Source organism: Crocodylus porosus, unplaced genomic scaffold (genome assembly GCF_001723895.1).
Source record: "Crocodylus porosus isolate Cpor-Errol unplaced genomic scaffold, CroPor_comp1, whole genome shotgun sequence".
NCBI lineage: Eukaryota > Metazoa > Chordata > Crocodylia > Crocodylidae > Crocodylus > Crocodylus porosus.
Genome location: NW_017728948.1, coordinates 34296741 through 34321473, shown reverse-complemented (window position 1 = coordinate 34321473; position 24733 = coordinate 34296741). Strand labels below are relative to the sequence as shown.

The window sequence follows — 24733 nt, the reverse complement described above, 5'->3', positions numbered from 1 at the left end:
TTAGATGCACAGCTTGCTGGGGTCGTTTGACCCCATTACTCTTTCCTGCCATGGCAGGGGGTCGGACTAGATGATCTGCTCAGGTCCCTTCCAACCCTAGAAACTATGAAACTATGAAAAGGCCAACTCTACTGAAGGAGTGGGATCTAGTTGTTCATGTTAGGAATTGTGCACTGTTGCCCAAGCAAGTTTAAGAGAAACTAAGTTTTATGTTTAACTTAAATTATTTATAGAGTACAGGTTTAGTAAAGCTAAAGAGTTAGGTTAAATAAAAAGCAAAGTTGAAGAAGCAAGAATATTTCAATTTTAGAATAAGAGAAATTTTAGAACTGATTTATCTTTGGTAAATAAATAAATGCATATATAAAAATGCAGCTGGCAAGGTTTAAAATATAACTTGTTTCCCCCCTACATTTTCCTTTTTTTATTCTTAACTTATATTAGCATGTGTTGATAGATTTAATGCAATAGGCCATGTAACATAAATGGGGATATAGCAGCATTAAAATGGGATCTTTGACTTGAAATATATCTTAGCAACTTATCAGATTCTACCCTTATCTGTTCAGTGCTTGAATTACCTAATTGCCTAATCAACTGTATTTTGTTTAGGTGATGTATTATTCTTAATGATACGTTATTCTTTAAGTCTGCTATAGCCATATGGAAATTCTAATTAAGTATTACAACTTACCTAATAAAGATTCTCTGATTTTTTTGCCCTTTTTTTGCTTTCAACACTGCTGCTTTGACACTTTCAGAGCCAATTCCAGCTCAACTCTGTGAGATTGCAATAATGTGAAACATTCAATTAAAAGTAAAACATAATCAAATGAGCTTACAGGCTAAATATACAGAACATAAGCATCGATAGGGTCTTACCAAAAGCGTAATTATGTGATTTGTGCAGAAAATAAGTAATCAGATGTTTTCTGAGAAAAATGGCAGGCTCCATGAAAACTTACTGGTAAGCAGAGAGAAGCCCTACAGTCTTGGAGCATGGGGTGGGGCTCACAGCAGGCAACAGAGAGGCTATAAGCAGCCTGAGCTCCATGGCTGGCAGTAGGGGCTGCCTGGGCTAGCTGTGGTAGGCAGCTGGGAGGCTGCAAATGATTGTGCTGGGAACCACAGAGCCCCATCTCGGCTCCCTGCTGCTCACAGGTGCACATGCCCTTCAGGGCCAACGGAAGAGGAGCCAGGGGCAGCACAGCCCTAGCCCCATTCCCGATGTAGGCCCTGAGGCATATGCACACCCACTGCTGGCAAGGAGTGGAGCTGAGCTGGGCTGGGGGTCTGCAGAGTCTGGTGCAGCTGCTTGATAGAGGCTGGCCCTAAACCATAATTTAATTATCCTGATTAAGCTCAGGGATTAATCCATTAATCTATACATTACTAAACTTGGATTGATGGCTTAATCAGGGTAATTAAGCCTGGTTTCAAGCCATTTGACAACTGCCGGCAGGGCCATGAACCATGTGTAGCAGTAGCCCTGACCACAGAGCTACTGTATATAGTGGGATTGGTCACTCATTGTGACAAAGGCAGGGCCCTCTCTGGCCTGGACTTCAGGGCCTAAATACCGTTGAGGGTTGGGGCTTAAGCCTACTTTCACCTCAGCATTCCCACACTCATCTTACTGGTATCTGTCAGCACATTTCTGTGAGGGCCAAACCTGCCCACACTGCTCCATGCAGCCTGGAGAGCCCACAGAGCAGCACGGCACCCAGAAGTCAGGCACTGCTGTGCATGAATCCCTTTGCAGCTTGAGCCCCGGCTGCCCACTCACCTACTTGGGCTGCTTTTACCCGCACGGCCAGACACTTCTGCTACTGTTCCATCTAACTAGCCCTTACTTGCCCTGCCTTAAGTTAAAGGGGACAGCGTAGAAGGCGGGGGCTACTGCTATTTTGGTCCTCCTATGAATGCCCTTTGTCTCGCTGCACTGGATTCTCATCTCACCTGAGGCAATAATGTTAGTGTTCCCACCTGAAGGCCTTGCGGGCATGCCGCAATAGTGTTCGCATCCTCTCAGGCAGCAGCTTCCCAAGCACAGCAGCAGCCCTTTGGTGCCCCCTGGGGGAAAGGAGAATGCCAGGCTTCATTTCTGCCCGAAGTGAAGTATTGATCTTAAAATCAGACATTTGCTAGGACCAAAAGTCTCTCTTGTGGGACTGTCTAGTTCCCATGTGGCTCTCTTGGATATGATTACCTTTATTCCGTCACCTCAGGTAAATGTTAGGGGAATATAATTAAACACACCTCACAGACCTAGCGTTCTCAGCTCCATAATGCCCTCTCCCTCTAACTCATCCCCCTCCTCTCCACTTCTCTTAGTTTCATAGTTTGTAGGGTCGGAAGGGACCTGAGCAGATCATCAAGTCCAAGCCCCTGCCATGGCAGGAAAGAATGCTGGGGTCAAATGACAGGGGTCTTCGGAGATGGGGTGTAATCAGTCTGGTCTGGCCATAGGCCTTCTGTTAGTGCTTTGTGAATTACTAGCCTCCTTTTGAAGACCCCCAGGGTAGGAGCGAGCACAACTTCCCTTGGAAGTTGGTTCCAGATTCTGGCCACCCTGACTGTGAAGTAGTGCCTCCTGATATCTAGCCTGAATCTACTCTCAGTCAAGTTATGGCCATTATTCCTTCCCTGCTGGTCTCCCTTGGCCGGTTTACAAACAGCTACCAGATCCCCTCTCAGCCTTCTCCTGTGGAGGCTGAACAGGTTCAGGTCTTGTAGCCTCTCCTCGTAGGGCCTGCCCTGCTGGCTCCTGATCATGAGAGTGGCCCTCTTCTTGATGTTGTCCACATCCCTCCTGAAGTGCGGTGCCCAGAACTGGATGCAGTACTCCAACTGCAGCCTGACCAGTGTCGCATAGAGGGGGAAGATCACTTCCTTGGACCTCCTTGTGATGCATCTGTGGATGCATGACAAGGTGCAGTTAGCCTTCCTGACTGCATCCCCACATTGGTGGCCCATGTTCATCTTGGAGTCTATAATGACTCCAAGATCCTTTTCTGCCTCTGTGCTGACGAGAGGGGAGTGCCCCAGCCTGTAGGTATGCTGCTGGTTCTTTCTCCCTAGGTGCAGTACCCTGCACTTGTCAGTATTGAATCCCATCTTATTCTCATCTGCCCAAAGACCAGGCGGTCTCCCATCCAGGTACTAGCTGGGCGCAGGACTGCTTAGCTTCCAAGATCAGGTGCAATCAGTCTAGTTTGGCCATAGACCTTCTGTTAGTGCTTTGTCAATTACTAGTTTCTTCCACTCCCTTTACTGAGGTTCATCCTCCCTGTAACTCTCTCTTCTCCAAGGAGGTTCTTAATACAAGAGGAGGAGGGAGTCTGCCTACATCTCCCTCTGTCTTTTCCTAAGGGACACATCCCATGCCTCTTATGTAACTAGCCCACTTATTATCTCCTTCCATCGTTATACTGTGATTTTTAAGGAGCTCAAATCATACCAGTTCATGTAAATGAGGATCTTTTTGTATGAAAGAATTCAGAAACTTTAAAACTCAAAATTATACAGCAGATAAGGAGGGTCAACTTTTAAATTAACGTATTACTATCATGCAGAACAGGAACTTCTAGACTTACTCACTGCTGTCAGTTCAGAGCATCAGGTAGACAAAGACAAGAGGTTTAGAATAGCTCTAAGTTTTAGGTATTTTAACTGAAAGAAATGCAGAAGCAAACCTACCTAAAACGCTTTTTCCCCCCCATCTCAAGTTCACAGTTTTATCGCTCTAAGGGAGGATTAAGTATTTAGCAAAACCATTATTTCAAAAAGCTGAACTACACTTATAAAAAGGAAGTAAAATTAGTCAGCAGGAGTCACAAATTTCACATTTTAAAAGGTTTTAGCTTTCATCAGTTAGCACTGTAACATTTCTAAAATACAAATAAATTAGTAAAGAAAATGAATATGGTAAAACTGATGAAAACTGTGGGGCACATAAACAGACATCAGAATGGAAAAAATATTCTCTGCAATTTTATAATTTTACATTAAATACAAGAAAATGGGATTTTCAGAACTACATACTTCTGTGTCACAATATATACACACAGACAGTCTAAAGACCCTAACTAGTTGGTGAGGGTTTTGTTTTTGTGTTCTTGGTAACCTAAGGAAGGTTTAAAAACGTATGCCAAATGTTTACAGCTAGATTAAACTTTCTACAAGTTTGCATTACCAAACAAGTCTATGTCTATGGAGTCCAAATTTTAATTACTCTGAAATTTGACAGGAATATTAAACAGATGCCTGGTTTACATACATGAAAACTTGACCCTTACCTGAAGGCAGATATGTTTTTCATACTTAACAGGGCAGCTGTATCTGAGGTGGTTTCCAGGCTCACTTCCTTCCCACCCACCCACACTGCATTACTCCAGAAAAAAATACTGTTTGTTTAAAATTTTAAGAGAAGGAACATTCAATAGGTGGAACTGAAACAAAAAAGAAAAAAGAAATGGCTTTATCTAGGGAGTCAAGTAGTATATTCTAAAATATCCACAAGATTCACATGCTCAATACATGGAGACAGTATAAAGAAAAAGTGTCATTTGTTTGAAACTAGTGAGGTTGCCCCTACATCTTTGTACCAATGACAAGGATCAGGTCCAGAATCCAAGTTTGATTCAAGTTCTCCAGTTTCTTCTGTCAGTTCAGCAGAATCACCACACACATTGTCTTGGTTATCTGTTGACTGATTCAGCTCATGCTCTCCACCTCCTGTTTGAGTAGTTTCCTCCTCCTCCTCTTCCTCTGCTTCTCCATCATCTTCTACATCCATCTCAAACACTCTCACATGACGAAGATTTGAACTTAGCTATAGAAATATTTAAAACTTTTCATTAACAAAGAAGTGTGTTACCATACACACACACATGCGTGCGTGACACAAACGTCTTGAAGATGTGGGTCATGCTTTTAAAATTAATGTTTACCAAAAGCTGTATTTTCTTTTAAATTGAGTCCTGAGGTACCAGAGTAAAAAGTTGAAGTAAGCTTGTTTTAAAATTTCTGCTACTTCATGCACGTTAGTGATTTAGAGCTAGGTAAGTATGTCTACACAAACCAATTCATCCCTCCCTCTCATTTTTTTAAAATAGAAGTTACAAATATTCTAATAAATTTTCTGCATCATGGACTAGAGAAAAATTTATCGTTACTTCTTCTAATGATTTTGTTGCAGTACGGAGGACATTGATATTTTTTTCAAGTGAAGTCAACAAAAAAAAATATAGCATCAATTTCTTTAGTCATAACAAGCAAAATATTTATCTAAAAGAATTCCATGCTCTCTCTAAACGTGGTACTTACCACACAAGAAACTTTTCTAATGCCGTTTACAGCAACATACTGGGCTTTCATATTCTCCAGTACTCTCCACTGACTCTCCAAAAAGACAGTACGTGTAGAAATATCATCACATTGCTCATCCAACCTAAGCGTGTCAAAGAAAAACATCTCTAACCATTTTAGACCATAATTTTCTTGCTGCATAAATACTACATTTGTCCAATAATATATGATTTTTCTATAGTTTCCTCCAATATTTCTCTCATCTGCTATTATATCAATATAAACGTAGAAAGGCATGGATTAAGTTGTTTTACAGATTATTTCATTCTGTTCTATTCACCAGATGTGGATGATATTCAGTTGGCAACCACTGGGAGAATAAGCAAGAAATCTCTCTCAACTTTATATTATCCTGTTGATATCAGTGCCATTGCAAATTTGGTGCACCCACTCCTGTTCAAGAGCCTCTAGAAGTGCTAGGAGTAGACAAACTAAAGCCCTTGTATTCAGAAGTGGGAAAAGTTCTTGCTTCCTCAAAGCATTCTCAAAATTGGTACCCCCATGTCAGAAGAGCAGATAAGAACACACAAACACAAGCTATGATTTTAAACATATATAAACAGACTGAAAAATTGATTTGCAAGTTATAATCAAACGTAACTCAGAGGGTTAATTCAGATTGCAGAGGGTAAATTCAGATTAGACATCACGAGGCACTACTTCACTGTCAGGGTAGGTAGGATCTGGAACCAACTTCCAAGTGAAGTGGTGCTGGCTCCTACCCTGGGGGTCTTTAAGACAAGGCTTGACAATCGACTTGCTGGGGCCATTTGACCCCAGTACTCTTTCCTGCCATGGCAGGGGGTCAGACTTGATGATCTGCTCAGGTCCCTTCCAACCCTACAACTATAAAAACTATGTAACCTGCTTCCCTCCCAAAAGAAAGTCTTGTCTTTAAAATGTGCATACTGTCAACCTGCAAATATAACCCTTTTATATTTTAGACAATATTTAAGCAATTGTATTTTATTTTTATATTCAGATAATTATGGCTGAAATTTTAGTTAATTCTACTTTCAGTTCTGCATTTTCATGGAATTAATAAAAGCAATGCAATACCTTTTGCTTAGATCCCAGCTGAATTTCCTTTCTTGGTTCTCAATGTACACTGAAGATAAAGGCAACTGAGCCAAGATTCTCTCTTTCCCCTCTTGTTCAGCATTTTCCTTAAGAACTACAGTTACAGTTTCATCATCATAAAAATGGGCATCTAAACAACTGTAGATCCTATAACAAAACTGATGCTGTATTTAATTGTATTCCATAATGCCTTACAAAAAGTATAAATAGCTTTTTACTGTATTTACAGTTGGTGGCAGCGGGAGAGGTGGCAGCTGGGTTGAAAGTAACATCCTGCCTTTAGAGTAAGCTGCCCTAATTTAACTCTCAAAAGTTTGCTGACTCCTGTTGCAGAATGTTCATTACATTTAATATTCTTTAATATACTTTAATATAGAAAGATTTAGAGTTGGCTAGCCTACTGTTTAGTCAGCAATGTAATAGGCAGGTACAAAGCTTGTCCCTTCCTCCAAAAGGGCAGGAAACTCTTGAAGTTGCTAAAAGAGACATTGGTTGGTGGGCTCTGACAGCCACCATCATTATCCCTTCTTTGCTAGAAGGGTAAGTTGACCTGACATAGCTTTTCTGAGGGAAAAAAAGGACAGTCCTGGGTTGGAGCCCTCCATCAAAGTTTCCCTTTCTCCGCCCCCCTACCTGTTGCCCCACCACACTTCCACTGTTGTCCCTGGCTTATCTAGACACAGGGAAAGCCCCTGAGCTCCTCATGCCCTGCACTGCATGAAACACCTGTATTAGGAGCCCAGCTCAGCTTGGGAAGGTCAACACACACACATTATTACTTCCAGCTCCTGCTCCTGGCCCAGCTCCCTTCCTGACCCTGTGTGTCCCCCCTGCTGAGGGGAGCAGGGACTGGAAGGAGGAACATGTGCTACAATGCTGCAGTCCTCTGGTGAAGCAGGCATGGAGGGAGCCACAAGGCCACTTCTGCCCTGCACTGCAGGGAGCAGTTGTGCAGGGAGCCCAGCTTCAGGGAGCAGAAGTGGCTCTGGGGCTCCCCCCATGGCCAAATCAGCTGGGAGTTGGACTACTCTAGCTGGGAGCTGTGAGAACTGGCTGTACAGGGAGCCCAGCTCACCTGTGGACTGAAACAGTAACACACAGATTCCTACTTCCAGTATCTGTTCTCTTCCAGTAAGGGAGTTGGGAGAGGAGCCAGAAAGGGAGCAGACACTGGAAGGAAGAACCTGAGTGCCACTGATGCTGCCCCATGAGCAGGCAGCTCCCCAGCTGGAGCCATCCGATACCAGATTCAAATATGAGGGCTGGTTTTCCTTATGTTGAATGGGGAAATAACTTGGTCTTGGAATTAAGTAAATATGGTATCATTGTCACCAGCATCACTACAAAATTCTGCAGTGCATTATTAGAAGGTAAGATCTCATTTTGGCTTATTGTTTTTAAGCGTTCCATGCTTAGGCAAAAGCAGTTTCATTGCGTTTCCATCTTGATAACTATAATAATTTAAGTACAAAATAATTCCATTCACTCTTGCAAGTTACTGCATGTAGGTGAAGCCCAGCAAAAAGATCTTCGCTGACTTAATGGGATTGCAACTAAGAAGAGGATCCCAAAGGCAACTTGCAGGATCAGAGGCAAAGTATAAATATGAAAAAAGAGCTATTAACAAGTAGAATAAACAAGACTTAAAAGAACCCGGGCACAAGTTAACAAAGCTGCTACTTTCCAGACATACTAACCTTGATTCTGAGCTTTCATTTATACTGTTGTTCAAGAAGGTTCCAAACTCCACAGCAAGTAGCCCATTGTTAACAGACCTAAAGGGAAGAGGAGGAAAAAAACCTCATCTATGTGAATAGTTCCTAAAAAAATCATACTAATGTACTGGAAATTCAAAAACTTAAAGCGGCTGGAAGAGACTATGCAGCCTATTTAGATTTAGACAGAGACTCAGTGCATAAGGGACATCCAGTATTAAAGGAAATGGGTGCAGTGTGCAAGGGGAAGAAGCAAAGGACAGAGCCTCAGGCAAACTTATACTAAAGGGCTTCGCCTCAAAAACATAACTGATCTTACCAAACAATAATTCCTGTCTTACACCCCAACCTCAAATACTCTGAACCAAGTTCTGTTAGACTATGTATTTTCTCTTCGTAAATCAGCTGCTGAACAGGATTAGTAAAGCCTTATCATTTACCCAACAGCTCTAATGGAGTTGGGGTTGATTATGGCAACATGGGAAAAAAGGACCAAAATTACAAAGTTATGCTGGAATCTTGGCATTTACTCTAAGAAATCAATAAGCATAATTTTATTAGTATAAATGAGTTCCTTTTTCAATGTGCTGAGCTCTATAACAATCATGAAAAGCCTTAATAATAATCACAAGCTACCTGGGGTTCACAAAATGAATACTTACTAAGGAAGATAAACCTATGCAATGGTTACCATTGTTGCTTACTGATGTGAAGGGGCAGCATATATTTAGCCATTTCCTTATCAAAGGAACCATTTCTTTATCATGACTGCAGTGTTGATAAACTAGAACTCCTAATAGTACTAAGAACCCTCTCATCTTGCTCTTGTGGCCAGGATCAAATTGATTACCAGATCTGGGATCAGGATGGAATTTTCTGGCAGGGCAGCTCAGACTGGCAAAGATCACTCGTGTGTTTTTGCCTTCTTTTCTAGCATAGGGAAGGTCCACTTCCTAGGATCATTTGAACTTATTTTACATAACTCTTTCCATTCCAGTGAATTAGACATGAGAAGCACTTTTGTTCCTCCTAGGTTTTTACTGGGTTTTTTCCAGCTGCAATGTATAAGAAGAGTTGAGTGGATGCTTTGAATAAATGGTTGCCTGCAAATGCAAGACTCCTTCCAGTCCCTTATTTCTATGCAACTAAACTCAATACTGTGGCAATTAGTTATTTTTAGCATGATTGGATCTACATGGACCTGGCTGCAGTATCACAGTCCAGACAGTTTCTTACCTAGAAGTATCCGTATGTCTCCTCAAAATGTAAATTTTCGAAATGGAACTTTCTGCCATGGTGAAGAGAACATAATGTGTACTGGAGGATTTGTTATTCCACCTAAAACGTTAAATAATATTTAGATCAAATTCAATATTTTACAAATAGAATACAATAGGGAAAAGAAAAAAAAAATCAGCAATATACTTACAGGAAAGGTAATTTAAATAATTGAGGTATGGATTCCTCACTAAAAAGGAAAACCAAAACAAGTTAGAAGACAACAAGTTTTGTGCAAATAAAACTTAGACATAATGTGAAAATATATACCTCTGAGACACTTTGTAGAGGGAAATGCAGATTACTTGATGTACTGACTTTCCAATCACATCCTACAGCATATAATCAAAACATTACAAAAATACTGAAAATAAAATTACTCAGCTACTCACATATAGTTTCTTTTATTATATTCTTCTCTTACTATAAAAAGGAAAAAACCCAGCCCAACCTCTAGTGAGATGTCTATATTACAAAAGCCATTATCATGTGACGTTCCTGGTTTAAATTTAAGTGTACAAAGTAATATATTGTTCCTCAGGAAACAAAATTAACTGAAATTAAAAATGGTTGTTGATCATTTATGATGCTCAGGAGATGCAAAGAACATAACAGGCAGAGAGACTTAACTACCTTTTCTGAATGCACCAGGGCAGACTGAAACACTAGAGAGGGGAAAGCTGCAATACTGCCATTTGTGGCTGTTTTGTGACTAAAAAAGGGACCTCAGCCTACGAGGCTAACAGTGTCCAAAGGGCTTAATTCACTTTTGTGTAAATGATCAGAGTACCAACTATGGCTGGCCTCAAAAGACCCTGAATACTCTTTTCAGATCAGGACTTACAGCTGGTTTTTGTAGACACTGATCAATGATCCCCTCCATTTGCCTTTTGACGAAATGTAGCGATTTCTGGGGATAATAGGGAAACAGCAATGGGCTTTCTGCAGAAAAATCATTTAATATTAGTAAAAGATATGTTCTTCACAAAGCTACAATTATATGAGTTTCCATTCCAGTCAGAGTACAATGTGCTGGAATATGGAACAGAATCCAAGAATCAGAACTTGAACTCTCTTTGCAGACATCTTCCATGTCAGTTAATTCAAACAAAAAATTAGGATGTACAATGTCATCAAGCATACTGCTGAACAACAACAACAAAAAAGGTTTCTTGTCTCTCACAGTATCTATTGTCTGGATACATTGGAATAATTTTCAGCTTGGATTTCCTTGTTTTCAGTTACCTTATGCTGCAGGAAGATATATTTAAAATGCATTCATTCCTAATTTTTGACATACATCTTACTACTTAAGAGTTTTATATAGACAGATTTTTTCCAGTCAAATCTTGGATAAATGCATTCTATATACAATGACCTTGCTATTGCTTTGCCATGTAAATAATTAATATAGTTGCCATAAGGATATCAGTAAATCATGAATGATCAGACAGTGGTCTGAGGGACAGTTTCTCTTATAATGTGAAAATTAGAATCCCTATTTTTTACCACCAATATAGTTAGTAGCTGATGTTCATCATAATGCAGCTCTGTCTAATGTATACAATAACAAGGACGAAGTAAATTTGGCCTAGGTGAAATTACAATGAAGCAGGTACCACGCTGATTGAAAAACTATACTGAAGAAGCAGTTATCAGCGGTTCACTGGAATAATCAAAGACACCAATACAAAATTAGGAATATCTCACTAAACAACCATGATGCAGAAAATGACCTGGGGGTATAGCTGATAGCATACAGAATATAAGCCAGGCATATAATACTGTTGCAAAGAAAACAAGCGTATGATTCAGAGATAATTAGTGAGATGATCTCCTGTGCCTTGCGTATGATAATTACCCTCAGTGCTAATGAGACCTCAGTTAGAGTGCCACATCCAATTTGGGGTTTAGTACTTTACAAAAAGATGTAGAAGTGCTACCTAAAAAGTTTGTAAACTCCTCTTTAGTGAAGGCTTACAAATAAGTCAAACAAATACTTGTCAGGAATGGCCTAGTTCAGGGGTGATTTCATCTAGCCCACAGGCACTCACCAATACTCCGCACGCTTCACTACCACCTTAATGCATGGGAGGGCCCCAGCCAGTACAGTTTCCATTAGGGCTGCTGCTTCCACTACTGCAGCCACCAGGGGACCTGTTCAGTTTCCTTGGCCTCCAGCATCTCCTCCGCGTGTCCCAGCTGCAGCACTTGCAGGTAAGGAAGCTACAGCTGGGCAGAAGTCCAGAGGCCAACACCCATGCCCAGCAGGGCAGCAGAAGCATGGAGCTCAGGTGGGCAGAATGTGGGTGTGGGACTTTTGGGGTATGAGAGAGGGTGTGTGGGGAGGGAGGGGGTGGAGACCACCCCACACACCCTCCCTATGGTGCATAGCCCCTGCTATGGGTGGTGGGCCCTTGGGGTGCTCAAGGCCCATGCAGGCACAGCCACCCAGTGACAAATGGCTCCAGCCAGTTCCAGGAGCTGCACATGCCAGCAAGGAACAGGGCCATGCAAGCCCACCTTTATCACGCAGGACTCACGTTCAGCTCCCAGGACTCTCATGCCACTGGGGTGAAGCCTCATGTAATGGAGCTGGCAGCCTGGCCCCAACTCCTTGCCGCCAAATGTAGCTGCTATGACTTCACTGAGAAGCAGGGAGCAGGTCTGCCTACCACTTCCAAAATAACAACCTTCCAGCTGAAATAACTGTCCACCCCTGGTCTAGTTACACACAAATCCTACCTCAGAATAATTTGCCCTGCATCTTGAGGCACCTTCCAGACCTACTTATTCATTCTTTTTAAGTATAGGAAAAGAAATGTTCTAATCCATAGAGAAAACATGAAGCACACTATGGCTTAGCTCAATCAAAGGTTTCTTGACAATGCTGTAGAACAGTTTATACAGTTGTTCTTGTATGGAAACAAATAAGCCCTTATATTTTGTCCTACACAGACAGAGATTCAAAAACTGACACTGCTTGTACTCATGCTTATACAAGTGTGATTTTAATTTTGTCAAGTTTGCAAACATATCTCCAATTCACAGCATAGGAACAGAATACAATACCTTTGAGATGTGTGCTATTTTTAAGAAAGTTAAACCACTGGTTTCCCTTTGTGTTAGGTGGTGAAACTAGGTCATCATCTTCATCTTTTAAGTACTGGAATCAGATAATAAATTCATACCAAGAAGTTATTATAAAGATAACTAGGATTCATTCCCTGGATAAATGTCAAAATATTTTCACTTAATTAGCTTTGATTTTTTTTAATAAAAAATTATTCATATTTTATGCTTCCTTTGTACAATGTCTAGATAATAACATTTCTTCTAAATTCTTAATTGAGTTACTGTTGGTTTCTCAACGTCATGCTATCCAAACAAGTGTAACAAATCAAATATGATTGTAAATCTGCTCTATGTACCTACAATTTAAAATTCTAATACTACTGGCTTCATGATCTAAAGGCATTGCACAAGCAGATTTCAATTATATTTGACCATTTTTAGTTATAAAATTATTCCTGACCCCACCAACCCCAGCTTTTCTAAAGTACCATGGAGATGAGGAAAATAAAAAAAAACAGTCTTTCCTATAAGAGGTAGACCAGTTTCTCTCTTTGCAGGTAGATGAGCATGAAGGAAAATTAAAGCACAGCACATATAGTTTCAATAACCACATTCTCTTATTAGTAGATCCCATCTTCTCTTGTCCATCTATCCCAGCTTGTGTTTACTCATATCCTTTGTGTTTCTTGTCTCAGTATATAATTCACTATTTACCTGGCCAACTCTCTCAACATTGAAGTATTTTCCTTTACGATTATAGAGCTCTGGTGCCTGAAACAAATGTAAAGCCGAATTTTAAAATGCAAAAGTATTGACTTGACAATACTGCAGTCCATGAAATTAAATTTTAAAAATCCATATTTCTCAATATGATAAATAATGCAACTAGTCTTTCCAATTCAGTTATCAACAGGAAAAACTAAAATTAGGTTGCATGCATAAAAACTTTAAGTAAACTAATATACCTTACCTCATTGAAGTGTTCAGTAAGAAAATCGGCAACAAATGTTATGTCTTTCTGAGTCATCTAGCAGAAATATAATGGGAAAAATTAGACTACAAAATAAATTCAATTCAAAACATATATAATGTGCTTCACCGTGAGAGCAATGTAGTAATTTTGCCATCTGGTTATGAATATACAGAAGCAACAATTTCACTTAAGAAAAACTGAATGCTAAAAACAGCTATACATTAGTAAAAGCTTGTGTGATCTTTTAAGAAAGAAGGAATTTCACAGACAGAAACTATTAATAGATGGTTACATTCAAAGCCTGGAGCCAGAAGAATATTTTTTCCATCCATTTTCAGAATCAGGGTGAATTATTTTAAAGGCACTTTAAAGTGAATTTCTGCCAATAAAGTTTTGATTGGACACCAGTCCGCTGGGAACTGAACTGGCCATTGTAGATATGGGCCAGCAGTAAACGATAGGGTAGGAACCTTGTTATACTTTTGACACAATTTCCCTGTCACATGGAGCTTTACTTCATTTACTGCCACTTTCTGGGTTGCAATAAATATTCTACTTCAGCCAAAAGAGAACATACCTTACAATAATATACTTTCCTTTAAAAGCATTTTGCACTAGGGGACTTGCTTGGGTAAAAATACGTTTGTATCTGGCATATAAGGATTATTTACATCTATTTTATTTATCTGTATCTATTTATACATATTTAAATCAGATATGAGGATTGCTTATGAAAGCTCATTACTCTCTGAACTATTAGGTATTATAAGGTGCCACCCTGCCTTACTTTCTGCCTTATTAAACCATGGGAGCCCCTTGTGTGAAATCCTGGCCCAGGTGAACACACTGGAGTGAAAATTTTATTTCTAGTTTTGCGGGGACAATGTGTACTAGCGACACAGGGCCTAGAAACCACTTCAGAAAGGAATGGACAGGACTGACTGTGAGAGGGCTTGTGGAGCTGCTAAAAGTGACCATTGAAAAGCATCACATCAGCTTATCACTGGAGGGAAGAAAGCAGGTTATTACTGGAGAGTGGAACACAAAGTACATTCATCCAAGCCACTGAAAGACTGTCTATATAACCACCCCACCCATATTGTCACCAGACTTTAGTTACTAAACTTCAGAAAGAGAAAAGTGAGAATTTTTTTAATGCATTAAATATAAGGCTGAGCATGTATATTACTGTGAAACTGAGGGTACTTAATACACTAATTATTCCAGAAGAACAGCAAGATCATGATTATTAAATCTAAATACTAAAAAACCCAAAACCCACCCATGGCTTATTTTTGTTCCTATTTGCATTGTAGAATGGACCACCAGCAGAATTAAACTGATATAGAAATATTATAAAAATAGCTGATAAAAAAAATGCTGCTACCACCTTGTTCAGTTCGGGAAGCACATGGTCTTCTGACATCCTCAACATAGCTGGAAGGAAAATTAACAGTTTAACAACAACAAAAAAGAAGGAAAGAAAAAAAAAAAGATTTTTCCATATTTCATTTGCCTATTGCAAAATAGCAAGACCCAGATGATAGAGTGGAATTTTCTCTTATTGGAGGCACTATGGACTGGAGCCCAGGACTTGGAAAGATTTCTGTTTTAGTCTTATTTCTGCCTCTCACTTAAAATTGACTGTGGGGAATGGAGGGACGACTCACTTTCCCTTTACATCTCCACTATCTCTTTTATAAAATGAAATAAAAAATTTCTCATACAAAGATGTCATGAAATGTAGTGATGTTTATAAAAAAAAGTATGCAACTCGTCTAAAAACAGAGGTTTAACATATATCATTAGCTCTTGTGGACCAAAATATGAAAGTATTAGAACACTGCATAGAAATAATGTTGTTACTGGGAATTAGAGAGTAAGACTTACTTTAGTTGAGTAAATCTGTCCAAGCAACATTTAAATAATGTATTCATTATAAAGCTAATGACACAGTAATATAGGGAAATCAGATACCTTTCATTACATTTCTGTAAACTGAAAGTAGCAATTAATTTTTTTTTGTTAAATGCTATATTCTGCTAAATATCTGCATTTCTGATGCTTGCATAGTAAAACTGGTAAAGTCTTGTTTTCCTAAATAATTAAGAAAACAATTATAAAAAGCAAACAATGTAAAATGATTACACTGATTTCATGACCAGCGCACCAAAAAAAATACACAAGAATAAACTTTTAACTCCTATTTCTTTATGTTGTATCTAGGACTTCCTAGCTGTAAGTTTAGTTGGCAGTTTGTAACAAGGAACCCTCACCCTGTTACTGGCACAGGGCTACAAAGCCAGCAGAACTGGCAAAGGCCCTGTAAGAGAAGGGATTTGGAGCCTGGGACCACCCTGTATTCCGGATAGCTAGTAGGCTGGGCTGGCCAGAAGAGGCAGAGCTCAGGGGATAAATAGGCCTACACTCCAGTTGGAGCAGCAGTGGAGCCTTGAGCACAGAGAGGGCAGAAGGCTCCCTGCCAGAAGGAGAGAAAGTGCATATGGACACTAAGCAGCCCCAGAAGGGGGACTGAGTTTTGCTGCTGTTTTCCTTTTGTGTTTCTGGCTGAGTTAGGTAGAAGGCCCATGGAGCAAAGCCCAGAGTAAAGACTGTGTTTGTTACCCTGAAGCAGAGGAAGAACTTTCCATTGGGATTTTTTCCTTTTTGTTTTGTATTGGAGAGCCAGAGGACCAAGAGTGACTGAGGGGAGGTGGACGTTGCTTGCAAGGCAAGGAGTCATATAACAAGAGAAAAAGTGCGTGTACAACTGCAAGCGCTTGAAAGAAACAAGAGAAAAAGAGAGTGAGAGATTTAACTTCTCTCAGGCTGGGGAACCTGAGGGCCAGAGTCCTACTGTGGAGCCTAATTCCCAGCTGTGCTGCTGCTACCAGAGAGCTGAGGCTGGATTGAGTAGGTCCAGGGCTAAAGGGAGCAGCTAGAGCACATCAGGCCCCAGCTGAGAGGGTATGGCCTGGGCAAGTGTGCAATGGGAGGCTAAGCCACACAAGGGACTTCAAAGGCTCCAGATGCTTCCTGCTTAATTGATTCCATCAAGGCATGGCAGGCGAGATAGAGGGCAGTAGGTGGATCAGATTGGAGAAGCTAGAGAAAGGAAAGGAGCAGGCTAGTTAAATTGCTGGGATATATGGCCCCCACCCCACAGGGCTAGGCCTACCACACAGTTCCAGACTATTGATGTATTAAAACCTTCTCCTTGAGAACTTGATATCATTGGAGAAAAGTAGGAATGACAGGATAAAAAGTAGTTAGATTATATTCCAAATTTTTGGAAAGTTTGCAATAAGAATTGCATCTATACGTAACTTGAGACCAAAAATAGTTCAAGTATGAAATATCTATGGCAAAATATTGCACAGTAGGCTGTTTATTGCCTTCAGTATATGTATATATGCTTAAATTTATGTGCACATGCAGGAGACCACTAAAAAGTAGTAAACTAAGCATGTGCTTAACTTAACTTTGACTAAAACATTTGCAAAATCAGCCAAAGTAAAGCTGGGAAGGAAAAGAAAGTGTTTTAACAGCAGTATCACTGAAGTTCAGTATCATGCGTTTAGCACAAAGACAGAAGATGAGACCTTCATGTAGCTGGGCTAAGAACTGACACTCAGGAAGAAAATCATAGCTACAAACATACAAGGAAAAACACAGTGACTACCTCCTTTTCTGAGTTTCCAGTGATGGCAGTATAGAAAATCATAACTGCAATACTTACCAATATATTTAGTTAACCTACTTTTGCCAGCATGATAATAAGTAAATATGGTTCACTTCATCCTTGCATTCAGGGGTGTCAATCTCACTTAGCCTCAGGGGCCAGATGAATGGCACGTGACTGCCCCCACAAGCCAGACTAGGTCCATGGATCACTGCCCTGCTAATGCACATGGCACTCACTCCGGCTGGTCCAGGACTTCATCACACCCAGCATCTGGTGCAGGCCTGGTCAGGAGTACACACACCATACAACACCCACTCTGTCCAGCCTGGGGCATGCACTGCATGAGGAACCTGCCCTGGAGCACCCATGGGGGAGACTGAATGCAGCACAGATTCCAAACCAGCTAGAGTAGACATTGTGTGCAGCACAGGGCTCAAACTCGCCAGAGTAGGCCCTGCATGTCGTGTCTGGGTCAATTCAAGACCCAGAGGCAGCACCAGGGGCCAGAAGATGGGGCTTGGTGGGCTGGATCTATCTAGCCCCTGAGCTATATCTTCAACACGCGTCTTAATTTTAAAGAGCCCACTATCAAGGGACTTATCACATGAAGTAATTAAAATATGCTAAACTTTTAACTCATGAGCAAATATTTTGAGATGCTAGGACAACACCAAACCAAGTTATTTAAAAACAGATGCAAAACATTTAGCATATAATTAAGCTTACCTACATAAAGCCAACGGAAAAATGCTTTGAAATTTTTCATGCTACTGTCTATAACTCTGTATGAAAAAAAGATAAAAGATTAGATCTAAACAAAGAACACAAGCAACTGCAGGATGAGTAGATGTTTCAACTTCAGTATAAGCAGGACTGGCACCATTGCTTAGCTGGGATCAGACACACGGCAGCCATGCAGTGGTGTGACTGGGATAGCAGGGTACTTTATGGCTCTTCCCAAACAAGTATGCAGCCATGCATGTCAGGCATAGCTAGATATGTATTAGGATGGGGCATAAAGTTTCTCCGATCCCAATGGTACCATTATTTTAACATGTGCCAGGGGTCTGAAAAAACAGGTCCTAAAAGTCATCTCCGGTGAAATATCTACATTTAATGGAAACAGTTGACTTTAATCCTTCTGTGCTTGTTCCCCTTTGCAAAATAGTGATAAAACCACACACTACCACACACAGGGAGGACAATGAAAAGCATGATTAATACATACAAAACATCCTTAAGATACATTAATAGCCACCATACAAAAGATCACAAGAAAATAAGTCCGTTTTCACTAACTGCCTGATTAGTGCATACTAAGACTTAGGACTCAGAAAATGCTGAATAAATCGTATTAACTGAGTACCATCCATCCTGTACAGTAAGTGAGGAAGGGGTCCCGTAGAAAAAACAGCATGCAATTATGTACAATGGCTGCCCAGGCCACCCAAGGTACTCACAACTGTACCACGTGCCCATGCGAGCACCTGCTTCCACTGCTACATCACACTGGCATAAGAGCATGATCCCTCCCCCTGCTGCAATATGAACCCACATGGGCTTCTCCCAGACTTACTATACAAGCACAATCCCAACCCCCAGCACGCAACCCCAAACTCATCCTTTGCACCCCCAACTCCTGTACCACTCTGCCTCCTGAGGCAAAAGCAGGAAGCGGCAACCAGAGGAGGGAAGGAGAAACCTGGAGACTCTGGCTGCTATTGTAGCTTAAGCAATGAGGGGAACAACAACTGCACAAGAGCCAAGAGGCTGCACATTAATTCCTCCCAGGCTACATGGAGCCCACAAGCTGCCAGTTGCGCAACCATGACTGAAGTTACATACTGAATAAGAAGGGTGCTTTAGCAGCTACTGGAGTAAATTTTTCCAATAAATAATTACTTTTTTAGAAAAAAAATCTTTATTCAATTCAATTGTGCATTACATTATGATTAAAAAAAACAAACTGGCTTGCAACTTTCCAGCTTAATACTTACTGAAGAAGCTCATTTGCTTTTAGGATGAAAGAACCAACAGCAGTAATAGCATCTATAAAGAGAACAACTGTTACTTTCAGTTTTTAACATTAACATCAACATCAGTATGGCAAGTAGTAAGCTAATTATTATACCTTCAATTCCTGCTGCATCTAATCCAAGCGACTCATATTTTTGTTTCCATAATGCCATTCCTTTCAGTTCACTTAAATGATATAACAAGGCCTCTGAACCACTATTAATGCGAGAGAGAAAAGCATAAATTTTCAGTCTATTCTTTGCACATAGATTTTTTTTATCAACTGTATCTAACTCTTATTTGGCACCTCTCTCATTTGTGTACCTCAAGCACTCTATTATTATTCCCATTTTACAGAGGAAAAAAACTTTTTTGAACTCTACATGTTATCCATACTTTGAATATAACCTCTGGCATTAACCTTAATTACAGCATATATCAATTTTTTCTCATTAGACACTCATATAAACCACGTTTTTCTTCCCTCACAGTCTTCCAGGAAGTAAGTTTTACTTTGAAACACCAGTGAAATGAGTTTAATTTGCAAATGATCATAGAAACATAATGCTTGAAGGAACCTCAGTAGGTCATCTAGTCCAACTCCCTGGTCAAGGCAGGATTATCTCTATCCAAACCATCCCATGTAAGTGCCTGCCTACACTATTCCAAAAACTAAACAAATCAACCTGTCACACTGCGCAAAAACACGAGCACCCTGACTTGTCACAGATAAAGCAGAGAGATATGAGCTGTCAGTGTCCCCCACCACTACAGAGGAAGGCAAAAACCCTAACACAAACCATACTAATCTGGCTATAGGGTATAATTCAGCCCTGATCCCAAATATGATCTGATCATGAGCTACTCCATGCTGCTCAACAGGCAGGCAACAATGACACTGCCAAGTGACTGAGCAGATCAATTGACTACAGGGCTCTAGGTACAGCAGTGAGAGGGAGAGGGTTTCATGTGGTGTTCTCCTTGATCCTCCTGGGCAAGGGGAAGGGCCTGGGAAGGAGTTGATGCATCCTGCATATCAATACATGGCTGTGCAGATAGTGTTGCCAGCAGGACTTTTGGCTTCTTCAACTACTGGATGTTGTTCCAAGGATTGCTAAGAAGAGATAGTATCCACATGATGGAGGAGAAAGAGCATCTTTGTAAACAAGCTCGCTAACCTGGTGAGCAGGGCTTTAAAACTAGGTTCACCAGGGGATGGACACCAAAGCCCTGAGGTAAGTGCCAAATCAGGTGACCTGGAGGAAGCACAAGCAAGGGGACAACAGGGGACTCATTTGTATTCTTCCTGAGAAAGTAGGACAATTGGCTAGTTACCTCAGGTGTCTGTATACAAAATACACAGAGCCTGGGAAACTAACAGGAAGAATCGGAAGTCTTCACACAGTCACAGAACTACGGTGAGACTTGGTAGGATAGTACATGTGACTGGAGCACTGTCATGGACGGATAAACTATTCAGGAAGGACAGGCAGGAGAAAAGAGGATGAGTTGCTCTTTATGCAAAAGAGCTGTATGATTGCTCAGAGCTTCAGTATAAAATGGAGACAGGCCTGTTCAAAGTGTCTATGCTAGGGTCATCAATAAGTGTGATGTGGATGTGGTGGGTGTCTGCTATCGACCACCAGACGAGAAGGATGAGGTGGATGATGCTTTCTTCAAACAGCTAGCAAAAGTTTTCCCATCAGAGGCCCTGTTTCTCATGGGGGACTTCAAAATCACCCTGATATCTGCTAGGAGGGCAACAAGGTAGTGCACAAGCAATCCTGAAGAAGGATGTTTGTGTCTGAAAACTTGCAAAGAACATTTTTCCAAGTATTCAGTTGGTCTAATAAAAGATATCACGTCTACCCAAAGAGCCTTGCCAGGCAATCCAGGAAGTTTTTTGAGTGCTAGGGACAACCTCCTGGTGCAAATGTTGGGGAGGCCAACTAGGGGCAGTGCTCTTCTTGATCTGCTGCTTACAACCAGGGAATAATTGGTGGGGAATGTAGTTCAAGTAGGACAAGCACAAAATCCTGCTTTTGGGACAGAACAATCCCATGCACTGGTACAGACTGGGGACTGACTGGCTAAGCAGGAGCTCTGCAGGAAAGGACTTGGGAGGTTGCAGTGGACAATAAGCTATGATCCAAAACCATGCCCTTGTTGCAAAGAAGGCTAACAGCATACTGGGCTGCATTAGCAGGAGTACTGCCAGACTGAAGGAAGTAAGTATTCCCCTCTATTTGGCACTGGTGAGGCCACATATAAAGTACTACATCCAGTTTTGGGCTCCCCACTACAGAAAGGATATGGACCAATTAGAAGACTTCAGTGGAGGGCAACAAAAATGGTTAGGGGGAACATGACTTATGAGAGGCTGAGGGAACTGAACTTAGTTAGTCTGGGAAACAGAAGACAGTGGGGATGGGGGGAGATTTTAATAACAGTCTTTAATAACACCTGAAGCACAGTTCCAAAGAGGACAGAGCTAAACTGTTCTCAATGGTGGCAGATAACAGAAGAAGGAGCAATGGTCTCAAGTTGCAGCAAGGGAAGTTTAGGTAAGATATTATAAAAAAACTCTCTCACTAGGAGGGTAGTAGCTGCAGAGCCCCTTGCCAACCCCCAGCACAGCTGGAGGTAAGTGGGGCCCATGGTAGGAGGAGGTTAACCCCTAGAGAGTGGGAGGAGGCAGCTGAGTGGGAGCCGGGCCAGGTCTCGCACTGCCCAGGCCCCTACTTGGCCCAGCCCTCCAGGGGGAGAGAGAGAGGTGGGGGAGGGTACTCAGAGTCCTTCTCCAGTGGGGCAGGGTCCCCCAAATCCCTAGCCTGAGAGGAGTTTCATTGAGGGTGGGCCCACTGCTCATGCACGCAGTTTAAAAGGGCCCACCAACACCAAAAAAGCTGCAGTTACACTCCAGGAGCTGCAAGACGTGTGAGTGAAAGCCCACTGTGCCCCCGCTCCCCTGAAGCCCCCCAGAGACCTCCCAGCAGCTGTGGAGCTCCCCGCTGACCCCCAGCACAGCCAGAGGTAAGCGGGGCCCATGGTGGGAGGAGGTTAACCCCTAGATAGTGGGAGGCAGAGGCTGAGTGGGAGCAGAGCCAGGTCTCACCCTGCCCAGGCCCCTACTTTACCCAGCCCCCCAGGGAGCCATGCGACCATCGCTGCGTGAACAGGCTGCACAAACAGGTGCACTTGTCTGCCGGCGCATGAGTTAGCATGGAGTTTGCATGGGAGGGTGCGTGGGAGGGTCCAAGGCCCTGCTTGCAAGCCCCCTAGGGTAGACAGTCCCAGCCGTAGCCAGCCTACCAGCAGCAGAACATGAAGTGCTTGTTGTGGGACACTCCATCCTGAGGGGGGACTGAGGGGGCAATCTGCCACCACAACCCCTTAGCCCAGGAAGTCTGCTCCTTCCTGGGGGCCCGCATCCGAGACACTGCAGAGAAGATCCCTAAGCTCCTTCAGACCACTATCCCATGCTCCTTATTCATGTGGGCACCAATGACACAGCTTGGAGCACTCCCAGCCGGGTCATGAGGCACTACAGGGATTTGGGTCTGGGGGCACAGGTGGTGTCCTTCCAGTCTTGGGGTATGGGCTGAGGAGGCAGAGGACGATCCAGGTAGTAAACAAAAGACTGTGGCACTGGTATCATTGGGAAGGCTTTGGCTTCTATGACCACAGCCTGCTCTTTGGTGAGAGAGGCAGCGAGCTGCTGGGAAGAGATGGCCTCCACCTCTCTCTGCTGGGGAAGAGGCTCTTCTTAGCCAGGCTGGCTGACCTGCTCCAACAGGCTTTAAACTAAGCCCACTGGGGGGTGGGGAGACTACCACCACTGCTGGCCCTCTGAGCAACCCTTGCAAAAGCCAGCAGGCCAAGGCACTTAAGGGAGCCCACCCCTGCCCCAGCCCTGGTACAATCTGGGGGCAAGGCAAAAGCCCCCAAGGGGACACTTGCCTCCTGTACACAAATGCCAGGAGCTTGGGGAATGAGCAGGAGGAGCTAGTCCTCCTTCTTCATGAAAATAATTACAACGTGGTAGGGATAGCGGAGACCTGGTGGGACTCCACCCATGACTGGACCACGGGTATAAATGGCTATACCCTGTACAGGATGGCTTGAGTAGATAAAAGAGGTGGAGGTGTAGCTCTTTATGTTAAGGAAAGCTACGAGTCCCTGCAAGCCGATGTTGGTGACCAGGGTGGACGACTGGAGACCCTCTGGGTTAAAATCCATAGGAACACGGCACAGGGGACACAACAGTGGGAGTCTATTACAGACCTCCCACCCAAAGTCAAGAGCTTGACAAGGAGTTTGCCTGGGAACTGGCTGAGGCCACATGCTCCAGGACCATGGTTGCCTCATACTCCAGGACCATGGTTGTCATGGGTGACTTCAATTACCTGGACATCTCATGGGAGGACCACTCAGCAAAATCTGAGAGGTCACAAAGCTTCCTATCATGTGTGGATGACCTCTACCTGACTCAAGAAGTCTACAGGCCAATGAGAGGTAAAGTGCTGCTCAACCTCATACTGGCTACTGGGGATGACCTAACAGGCGACCTAGTGATTGTGGAGCCCAAAACTGAATGCAGTACTCCAGCTGCAGCCTCACCAAGGCCGAGTACAAGGGGAGAATGACAATGAACCTGGGTGACAGTGACCACGAGCTGATCACTTTCACCATCTGCCATAAAGCTGGCAAGTCAGTCAGCAATGCTGAAGTCCTTGATTTCAGGAACACCGACTTTGACAACCTCAGGAGGCTTGTCAGTGACGCCCTAAAAGACCATGACCCCAGGGGGAGGAGAGTTCAGGAAGAGTGGTTGCTCTTCAAGGAAGCGATCTTCAACGCACAAGCTAATTCTATTCCGTCTCGGAGGAAAGGCAGCAAGAAGGAACAGCAGCCCCCCTGGCTCTCCAGGGATCTAGCAGACCTTCTGAGGCTAAAAAGAAGGCCTACAAACAATGGAGGATGTGATTCACTTTCAAGGAGGAATATACTGCACTGGTCCAGTCCTGCAGGGAGCAAACCAGGAAAGCCAAGTCATGGTGCCCTATGACCAGTGGGGTCCCCCAAGGCTCTGTCCTTTGACCCATATTGTTCAACATCTTCATTAATGACGTGGACATTGGAGTCGGAAACGGACAGGTCAAGTTCGCCGATGACACCAAACTTTGGGGCAAAACATCCACACCTGAAGACAGCAGGGTGATCCAGGCTGACCTAGACAGGCTCAGCAAATGGGCGGATGAGAACCTGATAGTGTTTCATGCTGAAAAATGCAGTGTTCTCCAGCTTGGGAGGAAAAACCTGCAGCATCCTTATAAGCTCAGCAATGCTGCACTGGCTAGCACTACAGAAGAAAGAGACTTGGGGGTCATCATTGACCACAAGATGAACATGAGCCTGCAGTGTGATGCTGCTGCTAGTAAAGCAACCAAAATGCTGGCTTGCATCCATACATGCTTCTCAAGCAAATCCCGGGACGTCATTCTCCCCTTGTACTCAGCCTTGGTGAGGCCGCAGCTGGAG

The 24733-nt window shown here is 42.6% G+C and overlaps 1 protein-coding gene across 1 annotated transcript in view; it reads right to left on the bottom strand.

Moving 5' to 3' along the window:
• Positions 1-3718: 3718 nt before the first annotated feature.
• Positions 3719-24733, bottom strand: part of ANAPC4 (anaphase promoting complex subunit 4) — a 32415-nt gene continuing 11400 nt past the window's right edge. Inside the window, exons 14-28 of the mRNA XM_019553199.1 lie at positions 19308-19408; positions 19174-19225; positions 17903-17958; positions 14882-14928; positions 13489-13545; positions 13233-13289; positions 12516-12609; positions 10288-10385; positions 9714-9775; positions 9595-9633; positions 9402-9503; positions 8148-8225; positions 6430-6597; positions 5329-5452; positions 3719-4834 (exon numbers count right to left, since the gene is read on the bottom strand). Coding sequence (XP_019408744.1) covers positions 4565-4834; positions 5329-5452; positions 6430-6597; positions 8148-8225; positions 9402-9503; positions 9595-9633; positions 9714-9775; positions 10288-10385; positions 12516-12609; positions 13233-13289; positions 13489-13545; positions 14882-14928; positions 17903-17958; positions 19174-19225; positions 19308-19408 — 1405 coding nt within the window. The 3' untranslated portion in view covers positions 3719-4564. The remainder of the gene's footprint in view (positions 4835-5328; positions 5453-6429; positions 6598-8147; positions 8226-9401; positions 9504-9594; positions 9634-9713; positions 9776-10287; positions 10386-12515; positions 12610-13232; positions 13290-13488; positions 13546-14881; positions 14929-17902; positions 17959-19173; positions 19226-19307; positions 19409-24733) is intronic.